Source organism: Pagrus pagrus, assembly GCF_965226575.1.
Source record: "Pagrus pagrus genome assembly, chromosome: 24".
Classification (NCBI taxonomy): Eukaryota; Metazoa; Chordata; class Actinopteri; order Spariformes; family Sparidae; genus Pagrus; species Pagrus pagrus.
The window spans coordinates 6,833,832-6,848,346 of record NC_140206.1 but is presented as its reverse complement, the minus strand read 5'-3'; the positions used below and the strand labels follow the sequence as shown (position 1 = coordinate 6,848,346).

The following is a 14,515-nucleotide window of genomic DNA, read 5'->3' as shown; positions in this document are numbered from 1 at the left end:
CTTTGAAACTCTATAAATGTGAAATACTTATTCATAAATGTTGTTTTCTTTAAATTAAACTGGAGGAAATATAAAATATCCAAATATATGACAATATTCCTCCAATAACTTCTTGTACAGCTTACTTTTTCAACCGACTAAACAGACAGCAGCGCTGTTTGTCGGTAACTATCCTTCCTGGTTCTCTGCCAATCAGGGCGCGGCGAAACCAACTATCAACTTTATACACACACTCCCACCATAAGTGCGTCACACCCTGCGTGTGTGCGTGTGCCAGCTGACCAGCAATATCCAATATTTGACCTCATCATAAATGAAAATTCACTTGCATCATAAGTTACTTTTGAAATCATTTTGCTGACAGTTATAAAATATTGAGATCCCATTTTCCCATCTTTAATCACTCATATTTATACTGCTTTATGACAGCAAAATATTTTAACTGACAAATATTTATGAAATGTTTCCAAAAAGACAGTTTGGACTGGTGAAAAAAAAAAGCACAGATATGAAAATAGAAAAGCTATTTGAGTTGCTCTGTATAGGTACATCTGTATAGAAGATGGAAGTCACAATTCTGACTTTTAAAAAATGATTTTGTGGGGGAAAGAAAACGTCTGAAAGAAGATACGACTGTAAAAATGTGAGTACGAAGACAAGAACCTGGATTGTGACCAATGGGCGTCATTTTTTAGGTTGTACTTTGTCCTTCTCCGGCTGATTTGCCTAAAAAATGTTAAAAAAGAAAAGACACTTGTGCTCTTATGTAAAAAACAAATACACAGTCTTCTAATACATTTAATACGCTTCAAATTAAAAATTTTGCATCTAAAAGTTCCTGTATTGGTGTAAAAGTCTTATTCTGCTGCATTCTGGCTCGAAGCTGTTCTGTCTGGCTCAGTCGTCGTTGTCTCTCTGTCGGAGGCTCCTGTTTTTGCCGTTCTGCGTCTTGTTTTTCCTGAATGAAGCCGGTCCGCCTTCCTCTCCCAGCGAGGTGATGATGCGTTCCCTGAACTTCGGTTTTGGCTCCGGCGGCAGTTCGCTTGCAGTGCTGGTCGCGCTTCCTTCAAACTGGGGCAGCTGTAAGTCCACACTGGCACTGGAGAGAGAGAAAAGGGAACACTTAGAGCCTTTGACACATATATCCACAGTCTTTTCCATCAGTATCCTCATTCAAACATCACTTACTATGGATCTTCCTCTTCCTGGATCTGTTCCCAGGTCCCGTATGGGTTTGCAGCTTTTGGTCTTTTGGCTTGTGTCACACTTTGTGGCGCCTCTTTCTTCTCCTCCACAGGTTCAGCTGTCATGCTTTGGACCTCTTCGTCTTTTTTCGTCTCTTCAGCGTCTTCTTTAGGAGCATCATCACTCACTTTATCTTCTTTCTCCTCTTCTGGGGTCTCGGCTTCGGCTTTCCTTTTCTGAAAACGAGCAAAACTGTGAGTGCTGGATTTTTTTCCACAGAATCTTGACAAGCAGATATTTATTTGTCATTCACTCCCACCCTGAAGGAGATCTTTGGGACTTTGGGCTGCTGGTCGGCTTCTTCAGGGGCTTCAGCCTCCTGAGATGGCGGTGCCCCGTTGGAGCTCTCCTCTCCTCCTGACAGTGACTCCGGCTGAGGGGTTGCAGGCTCCTCCGGACTCTCTCCCTCCTTGGTGGGTTCCGATCCGGACGCCACACTGGAGGGGAAGTCTGCTGGCTTCTCCCAGCTGGACTCTGAGAGGTGAGAAAGATGGAGCATGTGATTATAAGCCAGTATTTCTGTAACAGAAGACTAAGAAAAGAAATGTGATGGTAAAAATGAACTTCAGATGCATAGAAAACGATTTTACCTCCAGTCTCTGAGTTGTAGTAGTATGTATAACCATCAGGACTGACAGCTTCCATCCAAGGACAACTTGAAGAGCTCTAAAGACAAACATATAAATGCATATCAGAGACCAATAGAGCATAAAACCTCATTTAAACTCAATTTAATAAGCAAATAAATGTACAAAAAGTAAAACAAATACTAACCTCGGGCTGTTCAGGCAGAACAGATGCTGAACTTTCTCCCTGGAAACCCCCTGGTTTTTCCCATTGAGATTCTGTAGTCACAATACAAAGAAAATTGTCAATTTTGGGAAAAGAGTCTGAAGTACAAAAAAAGGATACAAATATTGTGGTGCACAGGACAGCTTAGTCTTGGTGTTTTCAGGTGATCCTCACCTCCAGTTATTGTGTTGTAATAGTACATGTTTCCATCGTCTGACCTTCCTTCGACCCAAACCTGCGCTGCTGTTTGCTCTCTGGGCTTCTTGTTTCCTCTCCCTTTAAATTGCTGTTTTTTTGACTGTGGCTTGGCCTGAGGTTTGGCCTGCTGCCTCACCTGTGGCTTCACCTTAGGTTCCGGGGTTGGTTCGGCTGGTAAACCTGATCCAAACAAAGAAACACATCATTTAAAAAAGCCATCAAAAAGCAAAAGCTTCTCCTCAAACACTATTTCACTTAAATGTAAAAAATTACCTGCTGCCTCCCTCTCCATCCTCTTCAGATCCTCCTGATACGCCTTCATCGCAGCCTCCTCCATCGCTGCGAACTGTTTGGACTCTTTTTCCTCCTGCTTCGCCTTGTCGATGCTCTTCTTTTTAATCTGCACAGATAAAGATAGGATGAGATGAGTGGCAGCTGCTGGTGGCCAATAATAAGAGAGCTTTAGGAGCCAGCGTGTCATGTGTGGACCTTATCTCTACTGCCAGTCCTGAGAGTGGTGCCAAGACAGGCAAGATGTTAGTACTCATGCCTGTGTGAGTGTCACTGAGAGGCTTCATTTGGGACTTTGGGTTATAAACAATGTGCAGTTTAGAGACATGTGAATCTATGGGCATGTGTGTGTTTCTGAATTAGCAGGCAGACAGGAAATCAGTAGCATTTCACCCCTGATAGGTGGAGTGATTCAATATTTGCTTATAAACAGAAGTAGCTGCATATAAATGTAGATACCTCTGATATTTTTGCAGCCACATTTTCTTTGTGGTTCTTCCCTCTTTCGTGGAACTCAACACTCTGCAGGACAAAACAAACATCATCTTAAAACATTAGCATAACATGTATGGACACTGTCTTTTCCTCAGCGACATTTACGTATATAGGTATTTCGTCCTACTCACAGGCTTATTATCAGCAATCCAGCACTTGCAGTACTGACAGAACTTCCTCGGCTGTGACTTCCAGTAGTCAGCCCTGAAAAAAGGTACAAAACCAGCATTAGCTAACAAAACATCCCTGACTTGGATTAGCTTTAGCCTGGACAGCTAACGCCGCTAACTTGCTGATTTCTGTTAACTGCTGAGTTTTTAACGGAATGTGCTGCATATTTTAACTTCATAACAAGTCTCTGAGTGTATCTAATTACTTACATGTTTAAGTCTTGGGGGTTAAATCACGAGAAAGACGTTATAACGAACCAACTAAAGAGACAACCGCTTCCCACATTTCAAGAATCACAACACTGTCCATTAGTGATGACGACATCGCACGTCGCCGTACAGACGAACCCTGAAACGGATATCAGCTGTAAAAACGTCCTAAATATATTAAAATAGGTAAATAAATAACAAGATAATCGTTTTCAATCTGATATAGAGCGAAAGGGTCGACAGGAAAAGAAAAATAGAAGATAAGAAAGCTCCACCGGTTTGTTTTGATGTTTTATTACCCCCTAGTGGGGCAACAGGCTAACAAAAGCCCCCATCAACTACAACATAGACTCCCTAAAAGAAGATTTGAGCTATCTAAAAATGGGAAATTACATGAATCTAAATAGTTACTTTTAAAACTCCAATTTGGTCCATATCCCATTTGTCCGACAGCAAACAATTGGTCATCATAAAGAGTAATTATCAAGGCATTTATAAAAACACTTGATTCTCCCTGTATTCTCATCGTCCCATATGGTCTAGCGGTTAGGATTCCTGGTTTTCACCCAGGCGGCCCGGGTTCGACTCCCGGTATGGGAACGCCCCTTTTGCCATGTAAGGTAAAAAAAATATCTCCGCAACAAATATATATCTTTTGTCATTTTATTTATCTGAATGTGGCGAATAAAAGCTAATATAAGCTGTTAAGTGGCAAAGCAGTGAATGATTGGTATTTAAAATATTTTGACCGTCGTTGCGAGCATTTGCGAGTACTCAACCGCTTGCGTCATCACTGAGCGCCAGCACGACCGCTTGACTCCCGCGACTGACCCACTGCCCCGTCTTTGGTTGAGCTTGAGCCGCTTTGCCGGTGGTGGTTAATCGGTTTCCTCTCCAGTTCGGTGCCGAAGCTCCGGGGCTGCCCATGAACGGCACCATGGCCGCGTCCTCACACCGGATAATGCTGGGGCCGCTGGTCGCTGCCATAGACCAGGGAACGAGCTCCACTCGGTTTTTGGTGAGACGAACACCGGCACTCCTGTCAGTGTTAGCTAGCTGTGATGTGTTTAGTGTCTGGCTCATAAACGTGTTGAAGCTGGAGGTGTCCTTGGCTGAATATTACACCTTGATTTTTTATTATTGAGCGTGTAGTCTCACAGCCACATTAGCAGTCTGTAACCTGTGCTTATTTGGTCTAAACGTCACTAAATTAGCTGTATTGTTGGTGATAAAAGCTGTAAATTAAAATGATGCTGCCTTTAAGTGCTCCATGTAAGCTCCATGGAGGATGGGAGGTGACAGAGTCGCCCTCTGGTTGTCATTTAAGACATTTAAATATTACGGCTGTTAAATGTATGTATTCTGCCATTAAAGGGTGGATAAATGGCTTTGCTTTTCAGTCCATGACAAGCATAGCAAAAAAAAAAAAGAAAAAGAAAACACATGAAATCCTCTGTTCATCTGGCTGCTGCAGCACATTTTTGTCATATTGCCAACAGTGCCTGAAGGCAGCAGTAGAGTATTTCCTTGAGTGAGAGTGAGGAGGTCATGTCAAGTTGTGGTGATGGAAATGTCCTACTTTGACCAGGAAGAACAATAAACTGAATATATCCAGAGAAAACTATTCATTTAAGTCTTAGTCAAAGCAAAAATGTATAGATTTCATTGAATACAGCTTCTCTAATGTGCATATTTGCTGGTTGCTGTGATCTTTTATGTTTTTTAATTGAATACCTGTGGGTTTTGGACTGTTACTGACAAAACAACAACACATATAACTGTAAGAAGTTTGTCAGGTTAATTGATAATGACAATGATCTTCGGTTTTACCCCTAAAGATAGAAAATAACCACTTGACCTAAAAAAGTAAAGGGTTGTTGCTAAAAGTTAAAGTCGCAATATGTAAGAATTTTGCCTCGTAATACCACCCTGAGCTCCCATTCTGGACCACTAGCTGCACAGCTAACTGAGCTAACTAGTTAATGTCAACTGCATTTAGCACTTACTCTCACTATGAAGTATGAATTCAAGAAAATTTTTACAAATTGCACTTTAATTCAGATCTTCATTCATTCGTTTTTATGACATTTTCTTCCAATTAATGTGTGAGATTTAACCAGTTGTTTTTTTTTCTAATTGAGTAGTAAGAACAGATGTTTGGATTATATTCTGGGTGTAGCTCAGAGGCATGACTCATCTTAAATTGTCTAAACTTAACACAAGAGTGATGGCTGAAGTGATTTTTCTTGCTCTCTAATCTTTAGATGAAACAAATCAGGTGCTATTTTATCAAAAGAATTATTTTAAATTCATTTTTTAATGATTTTTTAACGCTTTAGCACTGACGTGACTTCTCTTAATTTTTGTAAAGCCACACAACATGTGCAGAGGTATTTATAGCTGTGATAATTGTACTGTGAAAAGGTGATACCAGCAAAGCAAAGCCTCCATAACTGCAGAGTGAAAACAGTGCTGCACTGCAGTAGAAAACATAGTCCGGCAGAGAACTGCATTGCTGTCTTTAAGAATGTTGCCTGTCCTGTTCAGTCTCTTGTCATGTGTCATGTTTGGTCATCTGTCCCTGGATGAATTAAGAATTGAGTGATGTGTCGCTGGCTAAAGCTCCTTCTTTCTCTTTTCCTGTTTTCTCTCTTCGAAGGTGTTTAATTCCAAAACAGCAGAGCTCCTGAGCCACCATCAGGTGGAGATCAAGCAGAGCTTCCCCAAAGAAGGGTAAGTAAAAACATCTGATTCCTCATTAACACACACACGATTTAGAAAATGTGTAGATCTGACATGCTGTGATTTTCTTCGTCCTGATTCTCAGATGGGTGGAGGAGGACCCCAAAGAGATCCTGCAGTCGGTGTACGAGTGCATGGAGCGGACGTGCGAGAAGCTCACCCAGCTCAACATAGACATCTCAAACATTAAAGGTAGTCACACGTGTGGATAATGCTGCCACCTGTTGAAGCAGTACTTGAACATTTATTTTCAAAAAGGTGTTTTCTGATATTAAATCTCGTTCTTTAGCTATCGGAGTGACCAACCAAAGAGAGACCACGCTTGTTTGGGACAAGGAGACAGGGGAGCCCCTCTACAATGCAATCGGTAAAGTTTATTGGGTCTCTGTATGTTGTTTTTTTCATCCTTTCCTTCCTTGCTGTGAACTAACGGCAGTGTTTTTGCTCAGTTTGGCTGGACCTGCGGACTCAATCAACAGTCGAACGTCTAATTAACAAAACTCCAGGAAGGAATAAGAACCACTTGAAGGTGAGCTCCTTTGTTTTTTTGTTTGATTTTGTTCTTTAGTTTTGTTTTCCATCTGTAGAGAGGTCGAGTGCAGTTCTGTTTTGAAAGGATACGAGCAGCACTAGAAAAGTTCTTGACGTTGTTGTCGTCCTCCTGCAGCATAAAACAGGGCTCCCGATCAGCACTTACTTCAGCGCGGTGAAACTCCGCTGGCTGATGGACAACGTAGACGAGGTGCGGGAAGCCGTCGTGTGTCACCGCGCCATGTTCGGCACCGTGGACTCCTGGCTCATCTGGGTAAGGGAAGACTTCCTGCCTCAACGCTGTTGTTTAAACCTTTATCCGAGATTTTTTATTGTGAACACTCACTCTTTGTGTGTGTTGTTGCTGGCTGTCTGACAGTGTTTGACAGGAGGGAAGAAAGGCGGAGTCCACTGCACAGATGTGACCAACGCCAGCAGAACCATGCTGTTTAACATTCACACCATGGACTGGGACCCAGAACTTTGCAAGTACGACAGCCATCTTTCACTGATCTTTAGTTTAGTGATCAAATTTATTTATTAATCATGTGATTTCGCTCTTTTGGTTCCCATCAGATATTTTGGTATTCCCATGGAGATCTTGCCCAGAGTGAGAAGTTCTTCCGAAATATACGGGCTCATGGTAAGCATGCATCACTCTGCCGATATCTTAACAAGTCTAGTCTACTTTAAATTTCACTATATTAACTTTTTACCCTAATGGTTTCATTGCTGTGTCTAGCGTGACTCTAGTGTGTCTTGTGCAACAGGCCACTAATAAGATGATAGTTTTGTTTCTGTGTTTTTGTTTCTAAGTGCATGAAGGTTGACTGAGAAATTCTTTTAGGCATTTTTTTTGTGTGCCATTGTCTCTCCTCTCTCACTGGTAGAAAATATGTTCTAGTCGGGTAAGTACAGTAATACTCGCCATCACTGTTTTTCCTTATTTTGTGTAAATTAACCCATCCTGCTTCTCCGTGGCCAAAGCGAATACACGCCATCACACAGTGCATTTCCAAGATTCACATGGAGGCTCATAGTTCAGTAGCTGAAGGGCTGCTGATTGTAGGAAAGTTGTATAAACAGTCAGATCTTGGTTGTTTTCTACATATTGTGTGTCTCATTGTTGAAATTAGCCCTTCACTGTTGCTTAGTTGTAAGTCTTTACTAACATGTGGGGCTGCAACTAACGACTATCTATGCTATCAATCAATCTGCTGATCATTTTCATGATTAATAAATTAATTGTTTAGTCTATATAATTAAAAACAAAATGCTAATCTCTTCATTTTCCGTCATAAACGACATAAAATGAAAGCAGCAAATCCTCACATTTAAAAAGTTGGAGCTGACATATTTGACATATTTGGTTGAAAAAACGACTTAAACAATTAATCGATTATCAAAACAGTTGGTGTTTAATCTTCCGATCGATTAATCGACTAACCCTCACAGCCCTGCTAACATAACACATAAACTATTAAGTTTAGTTCATTTTTTTTGACATGGACAGAACAGTAACTACACCATAGTTGGTTTGTTCACAGTCAATCAGAAAGTCAGTGAAGTTTTTAAACAGGAGTGAGAAGACACTAAATACCACAATCTTTATGATTTGCCTGAAAAGTAGATTGATGACACCTTCAAGATCGATCACAATCTAAAATTTGGTGGTGGAGACCAAACATGGAGCTAAAAGAAAGTGAAGAATGGACTTAAATTAGTTGTGTGGTCAGAAAGTCAGCTGAATGCTAATGTTGGTCCGTATAGGCAACTGTCTGCTAATAAATTAACACACACACACACACACACACACACACACACACACACTTAAGCTGTATTGGAAATGTACTAGGTGGCTCCCGTCCCTCATTGCTTCTGTTGTGGCATGCTACTCGGCTGGTTGTCATCGCTGCACCGTCCCATCACGTCTCTAAATCTCTTCACTCTTTGGTACATTTTGGTTTCACTAACTGTGTGTTGTGTCACTAAACTTCTAACCTAAACGACGTGGGAGTGAAGACATTTTGATTTACACGGGGTCACACTTGCCCTGGTTCCCCCCTCATGTTACAGTGTTGCTTTATTGTCCAAAAATTGTGGTAGAATTAAAACAACTGTATATTTTAGTTATTTGGCTTCATGTAGTCAAATAATGAACGAGTCCCTTTTTTTTTGTTGTTGGGGCAAGGTTGTATTTAAAAATGATGCTTTTCCATTTATGACTGATTTTATTTGGAATTACTGTGTATTTTTGCTATTGATTTGACATTTTGGCTAAAAATATGTACAAATTATGTGTTTAATTTCATGTTTCTAATCAGTCGTGTCTGAAAAACAGAACATCATCATTTCACATACAATTAAAGCACATTTATCTTTATCTTAATCTTCTTATTTGGTATAAAAATAGAACAAATTCGAGAAGAAACAAAACAAAATGCTTTTTTAATCTGATTTTAATGTCACAGTTCTCGTATTAAGTTCATCTTCTCTCTCGACAGAAATCTGGAGCTCTCTCAGGTATCCCCATTTCAGGGGTAGGTTCGTCTCTGTTTTTACTCTCCAACATCGTCTCCGTGTATTTTATATACTTGCTGATAGATTTATGTTTGCTCTTAAAAAACAGTGTCTTGGGGATCAGTCAGCAGCACTGGTTGGACAGATGTGTTTTCAGGACGGGCAAGCGAAAAACACGTGAGTGACTGTCTCTGTTTTTAAATGATGGATCTCCCTTCAAGCATGGTTGTTGGACACTCGACTAAACGTTTGTCTCGTTGTGTGTTTCAGGTACGGGACCGGCTGCTTTCTTCTGCGAAACACTGGACCGAAGGTACATTACAGAGATGTCATACATTTTTGCACAGCTTTCAGTTAGAAATTAAAACATATACAAGTGATGCTTTGTATTTTAATCACTCTTTAAATCGTGCACACATTGTATTTGGTCTTATTCTTCTTGTTTCTTGTGTTTTGCAGCCTGTGATGTCCGATCACGGCCTGCTGACCACTGTGGCGTACAAACTCGGTCGGGACAAACCTGCCTGTTACGCACTAGAGGTACTAAGAAGTATATTCAGTCTGTGAATTTATTGCTTTAGCTGCACTGTTTTCCTTTTGTCAGCTAACAGGATGTTAGGAGGATCTTTCAGTTCACAGCTACGTGTTTTTTATTTCTTGCAGGGCTCTGTGGCCATCGCAGGAGCTGTGGTTCGTTGGCTGCATGACAATCTCGGCATCATCGAATCATCAGAAGAGCTCGGTACGTTTCGAAGACAAATCAAGACCTGTAGATTATCTGTAAAGTGATACTAGTCAGGAGTTACAGGAAGTGATTTTTTTTTCTGTTTCTCTCCCTGTGCAGAGAAGTTGGCTGCATCAGTCGGTACATCCTATGGTTGTTACTTTGTTCCTGCATTTTCGGGTCTTTATGCACCTTACTGGGAGCCCAGTGCAAGAGGGTAAGACCAGGACTTACTCTGTCGTGCAGTTAACAGGTCTAAAATGATTCACACAGCTGTCTGAAATAAGTAATCTTCTGTGTCACAGGATCATTTGTGGGTTAACTCAGTTTACGAACAAGAGTCATCTTGCGTTCGCTGCCCTGGAAGCTGTTTGTTTCCAGACACGAGAGGTAAGATCCGCCTCTAATCGGCAAGTCTAATTGCCACGTAACTCACAGAACTGCTATTTTCTTCTGTTATTCATTTGATTCAAAGCAGGTACATGTGTAAACATTTGGGGTATTTGTATGCAGATCCTGGACGCCATGAATCAGGACAGCGGCATCCCGCTGACTCAGCTCCAGGTGGACGGAGGAATGACGTCCAACAGGTTGCTGATGCAGCTGCAGGCGGATATTCTCTGTATCCCTGTTGGTAAGAATCCCTATAAATTTTTTTATATTTTATAAAGTTTTCAGTCTCACTTTAAAATGTGTTTTTGGAAAAAAATATGCATTGATCACGCTCAGTGTTTTCTGTGCACATATTTAGCCTAGTATTTGATCTTCCCTGTAGAAAATGTTTACTATTTTTAGTAAAATTATGGAAGTTCACATGATTAACAGCCATTATTATGACCACACATTGATTTCACATTAATTTGGCTTAGGTTGTGCCCAAAACTTGGGCTTGGGAAGGATGGGGAGAGCCCTGATGCTGTAACAAAACTACAAAATGAAACCAACATTGAACCAGTGATGACTAATGCAAACTGTGCAGGCCGGTCAGCAGTTATGTGAATAAATTCATTCACTTTGCAAGAAATTCTCAGACTCCGATTTTCCATCCTAAGTTTAGTCCTTTTTTCCCCCAGTATGGATGTAAAACAGGCCTTAAAGTGCATTTATAAAGGTCTGCAGAGTGTTTAGGCATGTGCTGATGTGTGAGGTAAAAGGGATCGGTGTCATTTCAAACGGAGCGTTCAAAACAGTCAAAACAAACAAAGTCTGGCTGTGACCAAACTGGTTCTGTTGCCACCAGCATGAGCAGCTCAGACACACAGGATGTTTGGAAATGGAGACAGGATTTTTATCTGCATGTGACAGAATGATTTTACAGCTCAGTGGAAGTGCAATAAATCCCAAAGAATGTCATAACACAGAGTATTTCAACATCATCGCTGTCCTGTTGTAGCTAACTAACTGTTGTGGTGCCACACTGGAAGCATTACTGCCCTCCGCTGGCATCATGTGGAAGAAATGATAAAGAACATTTCCAATTTTCACGATTACTGTATTAACTGTTATCTTCAGTGAAGCCGTCCATGCCTGAGACCACAGCTCTGGGTGCAGCGATGGCAGCGGGAGCAGCAGAGGGGGTGAGCGTGTGGAGTCTGGACCCAGAGGACCTGAGTGAAGTCACCTCGGAGAAGTTCGAGCCTCAGATCAACCCTGAAGGTACGCTGAGCTGCTGCTGATGCTGATGCTGCTGCTCATCAGGAGCTCCTGCGTTAAATATAAAGGTGTCTCTGTGTTTGTGCTTCGCAGAAAGTGAGTATCGGTACGCTCGATGGAAGAAGGCGGTGCAGAAATCCATGAACTGGGAGACGACGGAGCCTGTTGGTAATGGAAACGGTAGGAAGCACCGAATTCAGATTAACATTGTTATTATGATATTGGCCACTTTAAGTTATCTAAAGTTTTAGTTTTTGGTTGGTTGGTTTCCACTTATTGTTCTCTCTGTGTTTTGGACGCCCCAAAAGGTGAAAGTAGTATCTTCAGCAGCGCCCCGCTGGGCTTCTACATCATGGGCAGCATGTTGATGTTAGTCGGTGCAAGATACCTCGCAGGTTAGTGTCAACGTCACTATGTGTTGGAAACATAGTGTTACTGTATTGATAATAAATGTGAATGGCAGTTTTATATGCTATGAATTCAGATCTTACTCTTCTCTGACAGGAAGTAGTCGTGCTCCATGATAACTTCAGCTCCTGTATTTTTATGAGCCTCCTTGTAAACATCTGCAGGCATTTTGTTACGTAACCGGAGCTAGCTTGAATGTTTTGTCACGCTTGATTAATTCCAGTGAAAGCAAAACATAACGTCTCCTTTCTCTGTCGACTTCAGGCCACAACTAGGCTGCGACTCCCTCGAGGCATTAACGTAAAGAGGAAAGTGGAACAGATGCTCTTCACGCCGGACCACCACGTGTACTCTCGGTTGCACTTGTTTTTCCAGGAGGAAGTCGCTCCTGCTGAAGAACCAGGACATGTTTGAACTGACAAATGGGACTTTTTCTTTTATTATTTTCCCCTTTTTTTTAATTTAAATGCATTTTCTTTGTTAGAATTTTAGCAGGAGTGTGCATGCAGTATTTTGATATGAATTTCTGAGCTTAACTATGTAGAAACTTGTGTCTAATTTCCGTTACATGTCGCTTTTCACTTCACTGTTACCCTTGAACGGTCGTCTGACAGCCACCTTGTGATGTTTTGTTGTCGGAGACCCTCCACTATGAGCTACAGAGGTATTTTTTAGAGCACTTTATATTTTTGTTTTGTCCTGTGGGAGCCGTGTACTAACAGAGTCTAATATTTATTTTTTCAGCAGTCGGGATTGAGGCACAGAGAGTTCGAGTTAGATTGTAGTGAAGTGAAAACAAGGGACGGAAGAGAGGAAGAGTTAATGAACTGATGAAGTCGAGCGTACATACTTTTGTAAGCAGGACAAATATGTGTTGTGTCAGGTGGCAAAGATGAATCGGGAGGTTTTTGTTTCTTCACACAGAGTTTATGGGGACAAAGAAGTGAATCTGAAACATTAAATAACAAAAACTCCCAAAGCTGAAAACATCATGAAGGGACAAGAAGTGAAGCAGCTGTTAATTAACAGTAATTAATGTTGGACATCAAAATGCAAGGCCTGTCTTGACTTTGAAAGGTTATGAAAATTACAAAAAAAAAAAAAAAAAATGTAAGAAATTACACATTTCTGTTAATTTAACTGCCTGGTTATTTTTTTATCTGCCTGGAATGCATCAAAACAGTTAAATTAATCATTGGCATGCAAAACCTCTGTCAAATTATGCAATAATCTCGTGTCAAACAACTCTGATGCAAACATTTGATGTGCATCGTTAAAGGTAACTCGATGAAAAAGGCATTATCGCACTTAAATTTAAATTATTTAAATTAATGCTTAATCCAAATGGAGCTTTATAAAACAAAAGAAACAAAATTATTTGACTAATTCCTTTTGTTCTTCAGGTTTGAAGAGGTAAAAGTAACTGCAGTATTTTTAAACCTGGGCCCAATGTTAATATATTTTGGTGTGTAAATAATTAAAAGGTACAAAAATTGTTTTACTTATGAGTTTTGTTTTGTTTTTCTCATAATGCTAAAATGACTGTTTTTGCAAATGGAGTCTGGTGGATTTGGCGAGGGCAAAAAAAAAGGGGCTGTTTCTCGTTACACAGAAATGATTTCACTCTAACAGATTGGTCCATTTGTGTCGGGATCCTTTCTGTAACATTGACAGCCCAGGTATAAACATACCTGCATTCCCCTTCAACCTAGAAGACGTAGAGGATAGTACAAGTTGTCAGTATTTATTCTAAAGCCCAACATTGGTCATATTGTCTTACTGTGTGGACCTGAAGCAACAAAAGAAAGCCAGTGTTTCCATCTGGAAAAAGGCAGAATGGGTGTTTTGTTAAAGGGATGGTTTAGTGTTTGCTCTGTATTTGTTAAACTGAAGGAAATTACTAACAATCAGAGGTTGAAAGTGCTCTTTTTTGGGAGAAAAATACTATGAGATGGACTAAAACAAGTCAAAGTAGAGAAATAAATGTAAATGTAGTATGAAAGCAAACTGTCACCACTTCTCATGTAGGACCTCTAACTGTGACATTGTTTCATATTGAAGAGTGAAAATGTGTCTCCACCCTGTTGTACTTTGCACGTCATTCCCTTCAGCTCGTTCACAGTGGGATCAATCCTGTTTAAGTCCTTCATACATTAAAGGGATATTTAACCCTAAATGTGACGCTCCACATGTGCTGACTTTGTGAAGAGGAAACCAGTGTGGGTGGAAATGTAATGAGGAAACAATGTCGTCACCTCTGATGTATGGAAACGGGTTTTAATGGAGGAATTAATGTCATCAGAAATAAACTCATTTGGTTCTGAATGCTACTGTTTTTGGTTTTTACTTTTTATCTGACAGCTGTATTAGTTCGCATCGAATTTTCACTAAAAAACAAAGGTACTTGCAACACGATATAGGTCAAACGTCTCGCTCTCACTGATTTTTGCGTGGCGGTAGTAGCTAACTAGCCAACCGGCTAGTCTTCCTTCTTCTTAGGGGCTTTATGAATGATAGCAATAGCATTACCACTACT

General features: G+C 40.7%; 2 protein-coding genes across 3 annotated transcripts; one reads left to right on the top strand and one right to left on the bottom strand.

Annotated features, from left to right (window-relative positions):
• Nucleotides 1-374: 374 nt before the first annotated feature.
• On the bottom strand, nucleotides 375-3,514 carry wbp4 (WW domain binding protein 4). Its single transcript, XM_084346776.1, has 10 exons — nucleotides 3,402-3,514; nucleotides 3,153-3,225; nucleotides 2,986-3,048; nucleotides 2,509-2,635; nucleotides 2,212-2,415; nucleotides 2,020-2,090; nucleotides 1,836-1,911; nucleotides 1,505-1,719; nucleotides 1,189-1,421; nucleotides 375-1,099 (listed from the first exon to the last, which is right to left on the bottom strand). Coding segments are annotated over exons 1-10 (1,266 nt in total). The 5' UTR covers nucleotides 3,404-3,514; the 3' UTR covers nucleotides 375-897.
• A 705-nt stretch (nucleotides 3,515-4,219) lies between these two features.
• On the top strand, nucleotides 4,220-14,304 carry LOC311253141 (glycerol kinase). Of its 2 annotated transcripts, XM_084346915.1 has the most exons (21): nucleotides 4,220-4,419; nucleotides 6,061-6,134; nucleotides 6,229-6,335; nucleotides 6,433-6,510; nucleotides 6,593-6,672; nucleotides 6,811-6,948; nucleotides 7,054-7,163; nucleotides 7,251-7,317; nucleotides 7,565-7,582; nucleotides 9,179-9,214; nucleotides 9,304-9,371; nucleotides 9,465-9,507; nucleotides 9,654-9,734; nucleotides 9,858-9,936; nucleotides 10,039-10,135; nucleotides 10,224-10,308; nucleotides 10,432-10,552; nucleotides 11,431-11,574; nucleotides 11,665-11,751; nucleotides 11,880-11,966; nucleotides 12,244-14,304. In XM_084346915.1, exons 1-21 carry the CDS (start codon nucleotides 4,327-4,329, stop codon nucleotides 12,252-12,254), a joined length of 1,704 nt encoding a protein of 567 aa, XP_084203041.1. In that variant the 5' UTR covers nucleotides 4,220-4,326; the 3' UTR covers nucleotides 12,255-14,304. The 2 variants fall into 2 exon arrangements, with proteins under 2 accessions (XP_084203041.1, XP_084203042.1); XM_084346916.1 differs by lacking the exon at nucleotides 7,565-7,582.
• The last annotated feature ends 211 nt before the right edge of the window (nucleotides 14,305-14,515 follow it).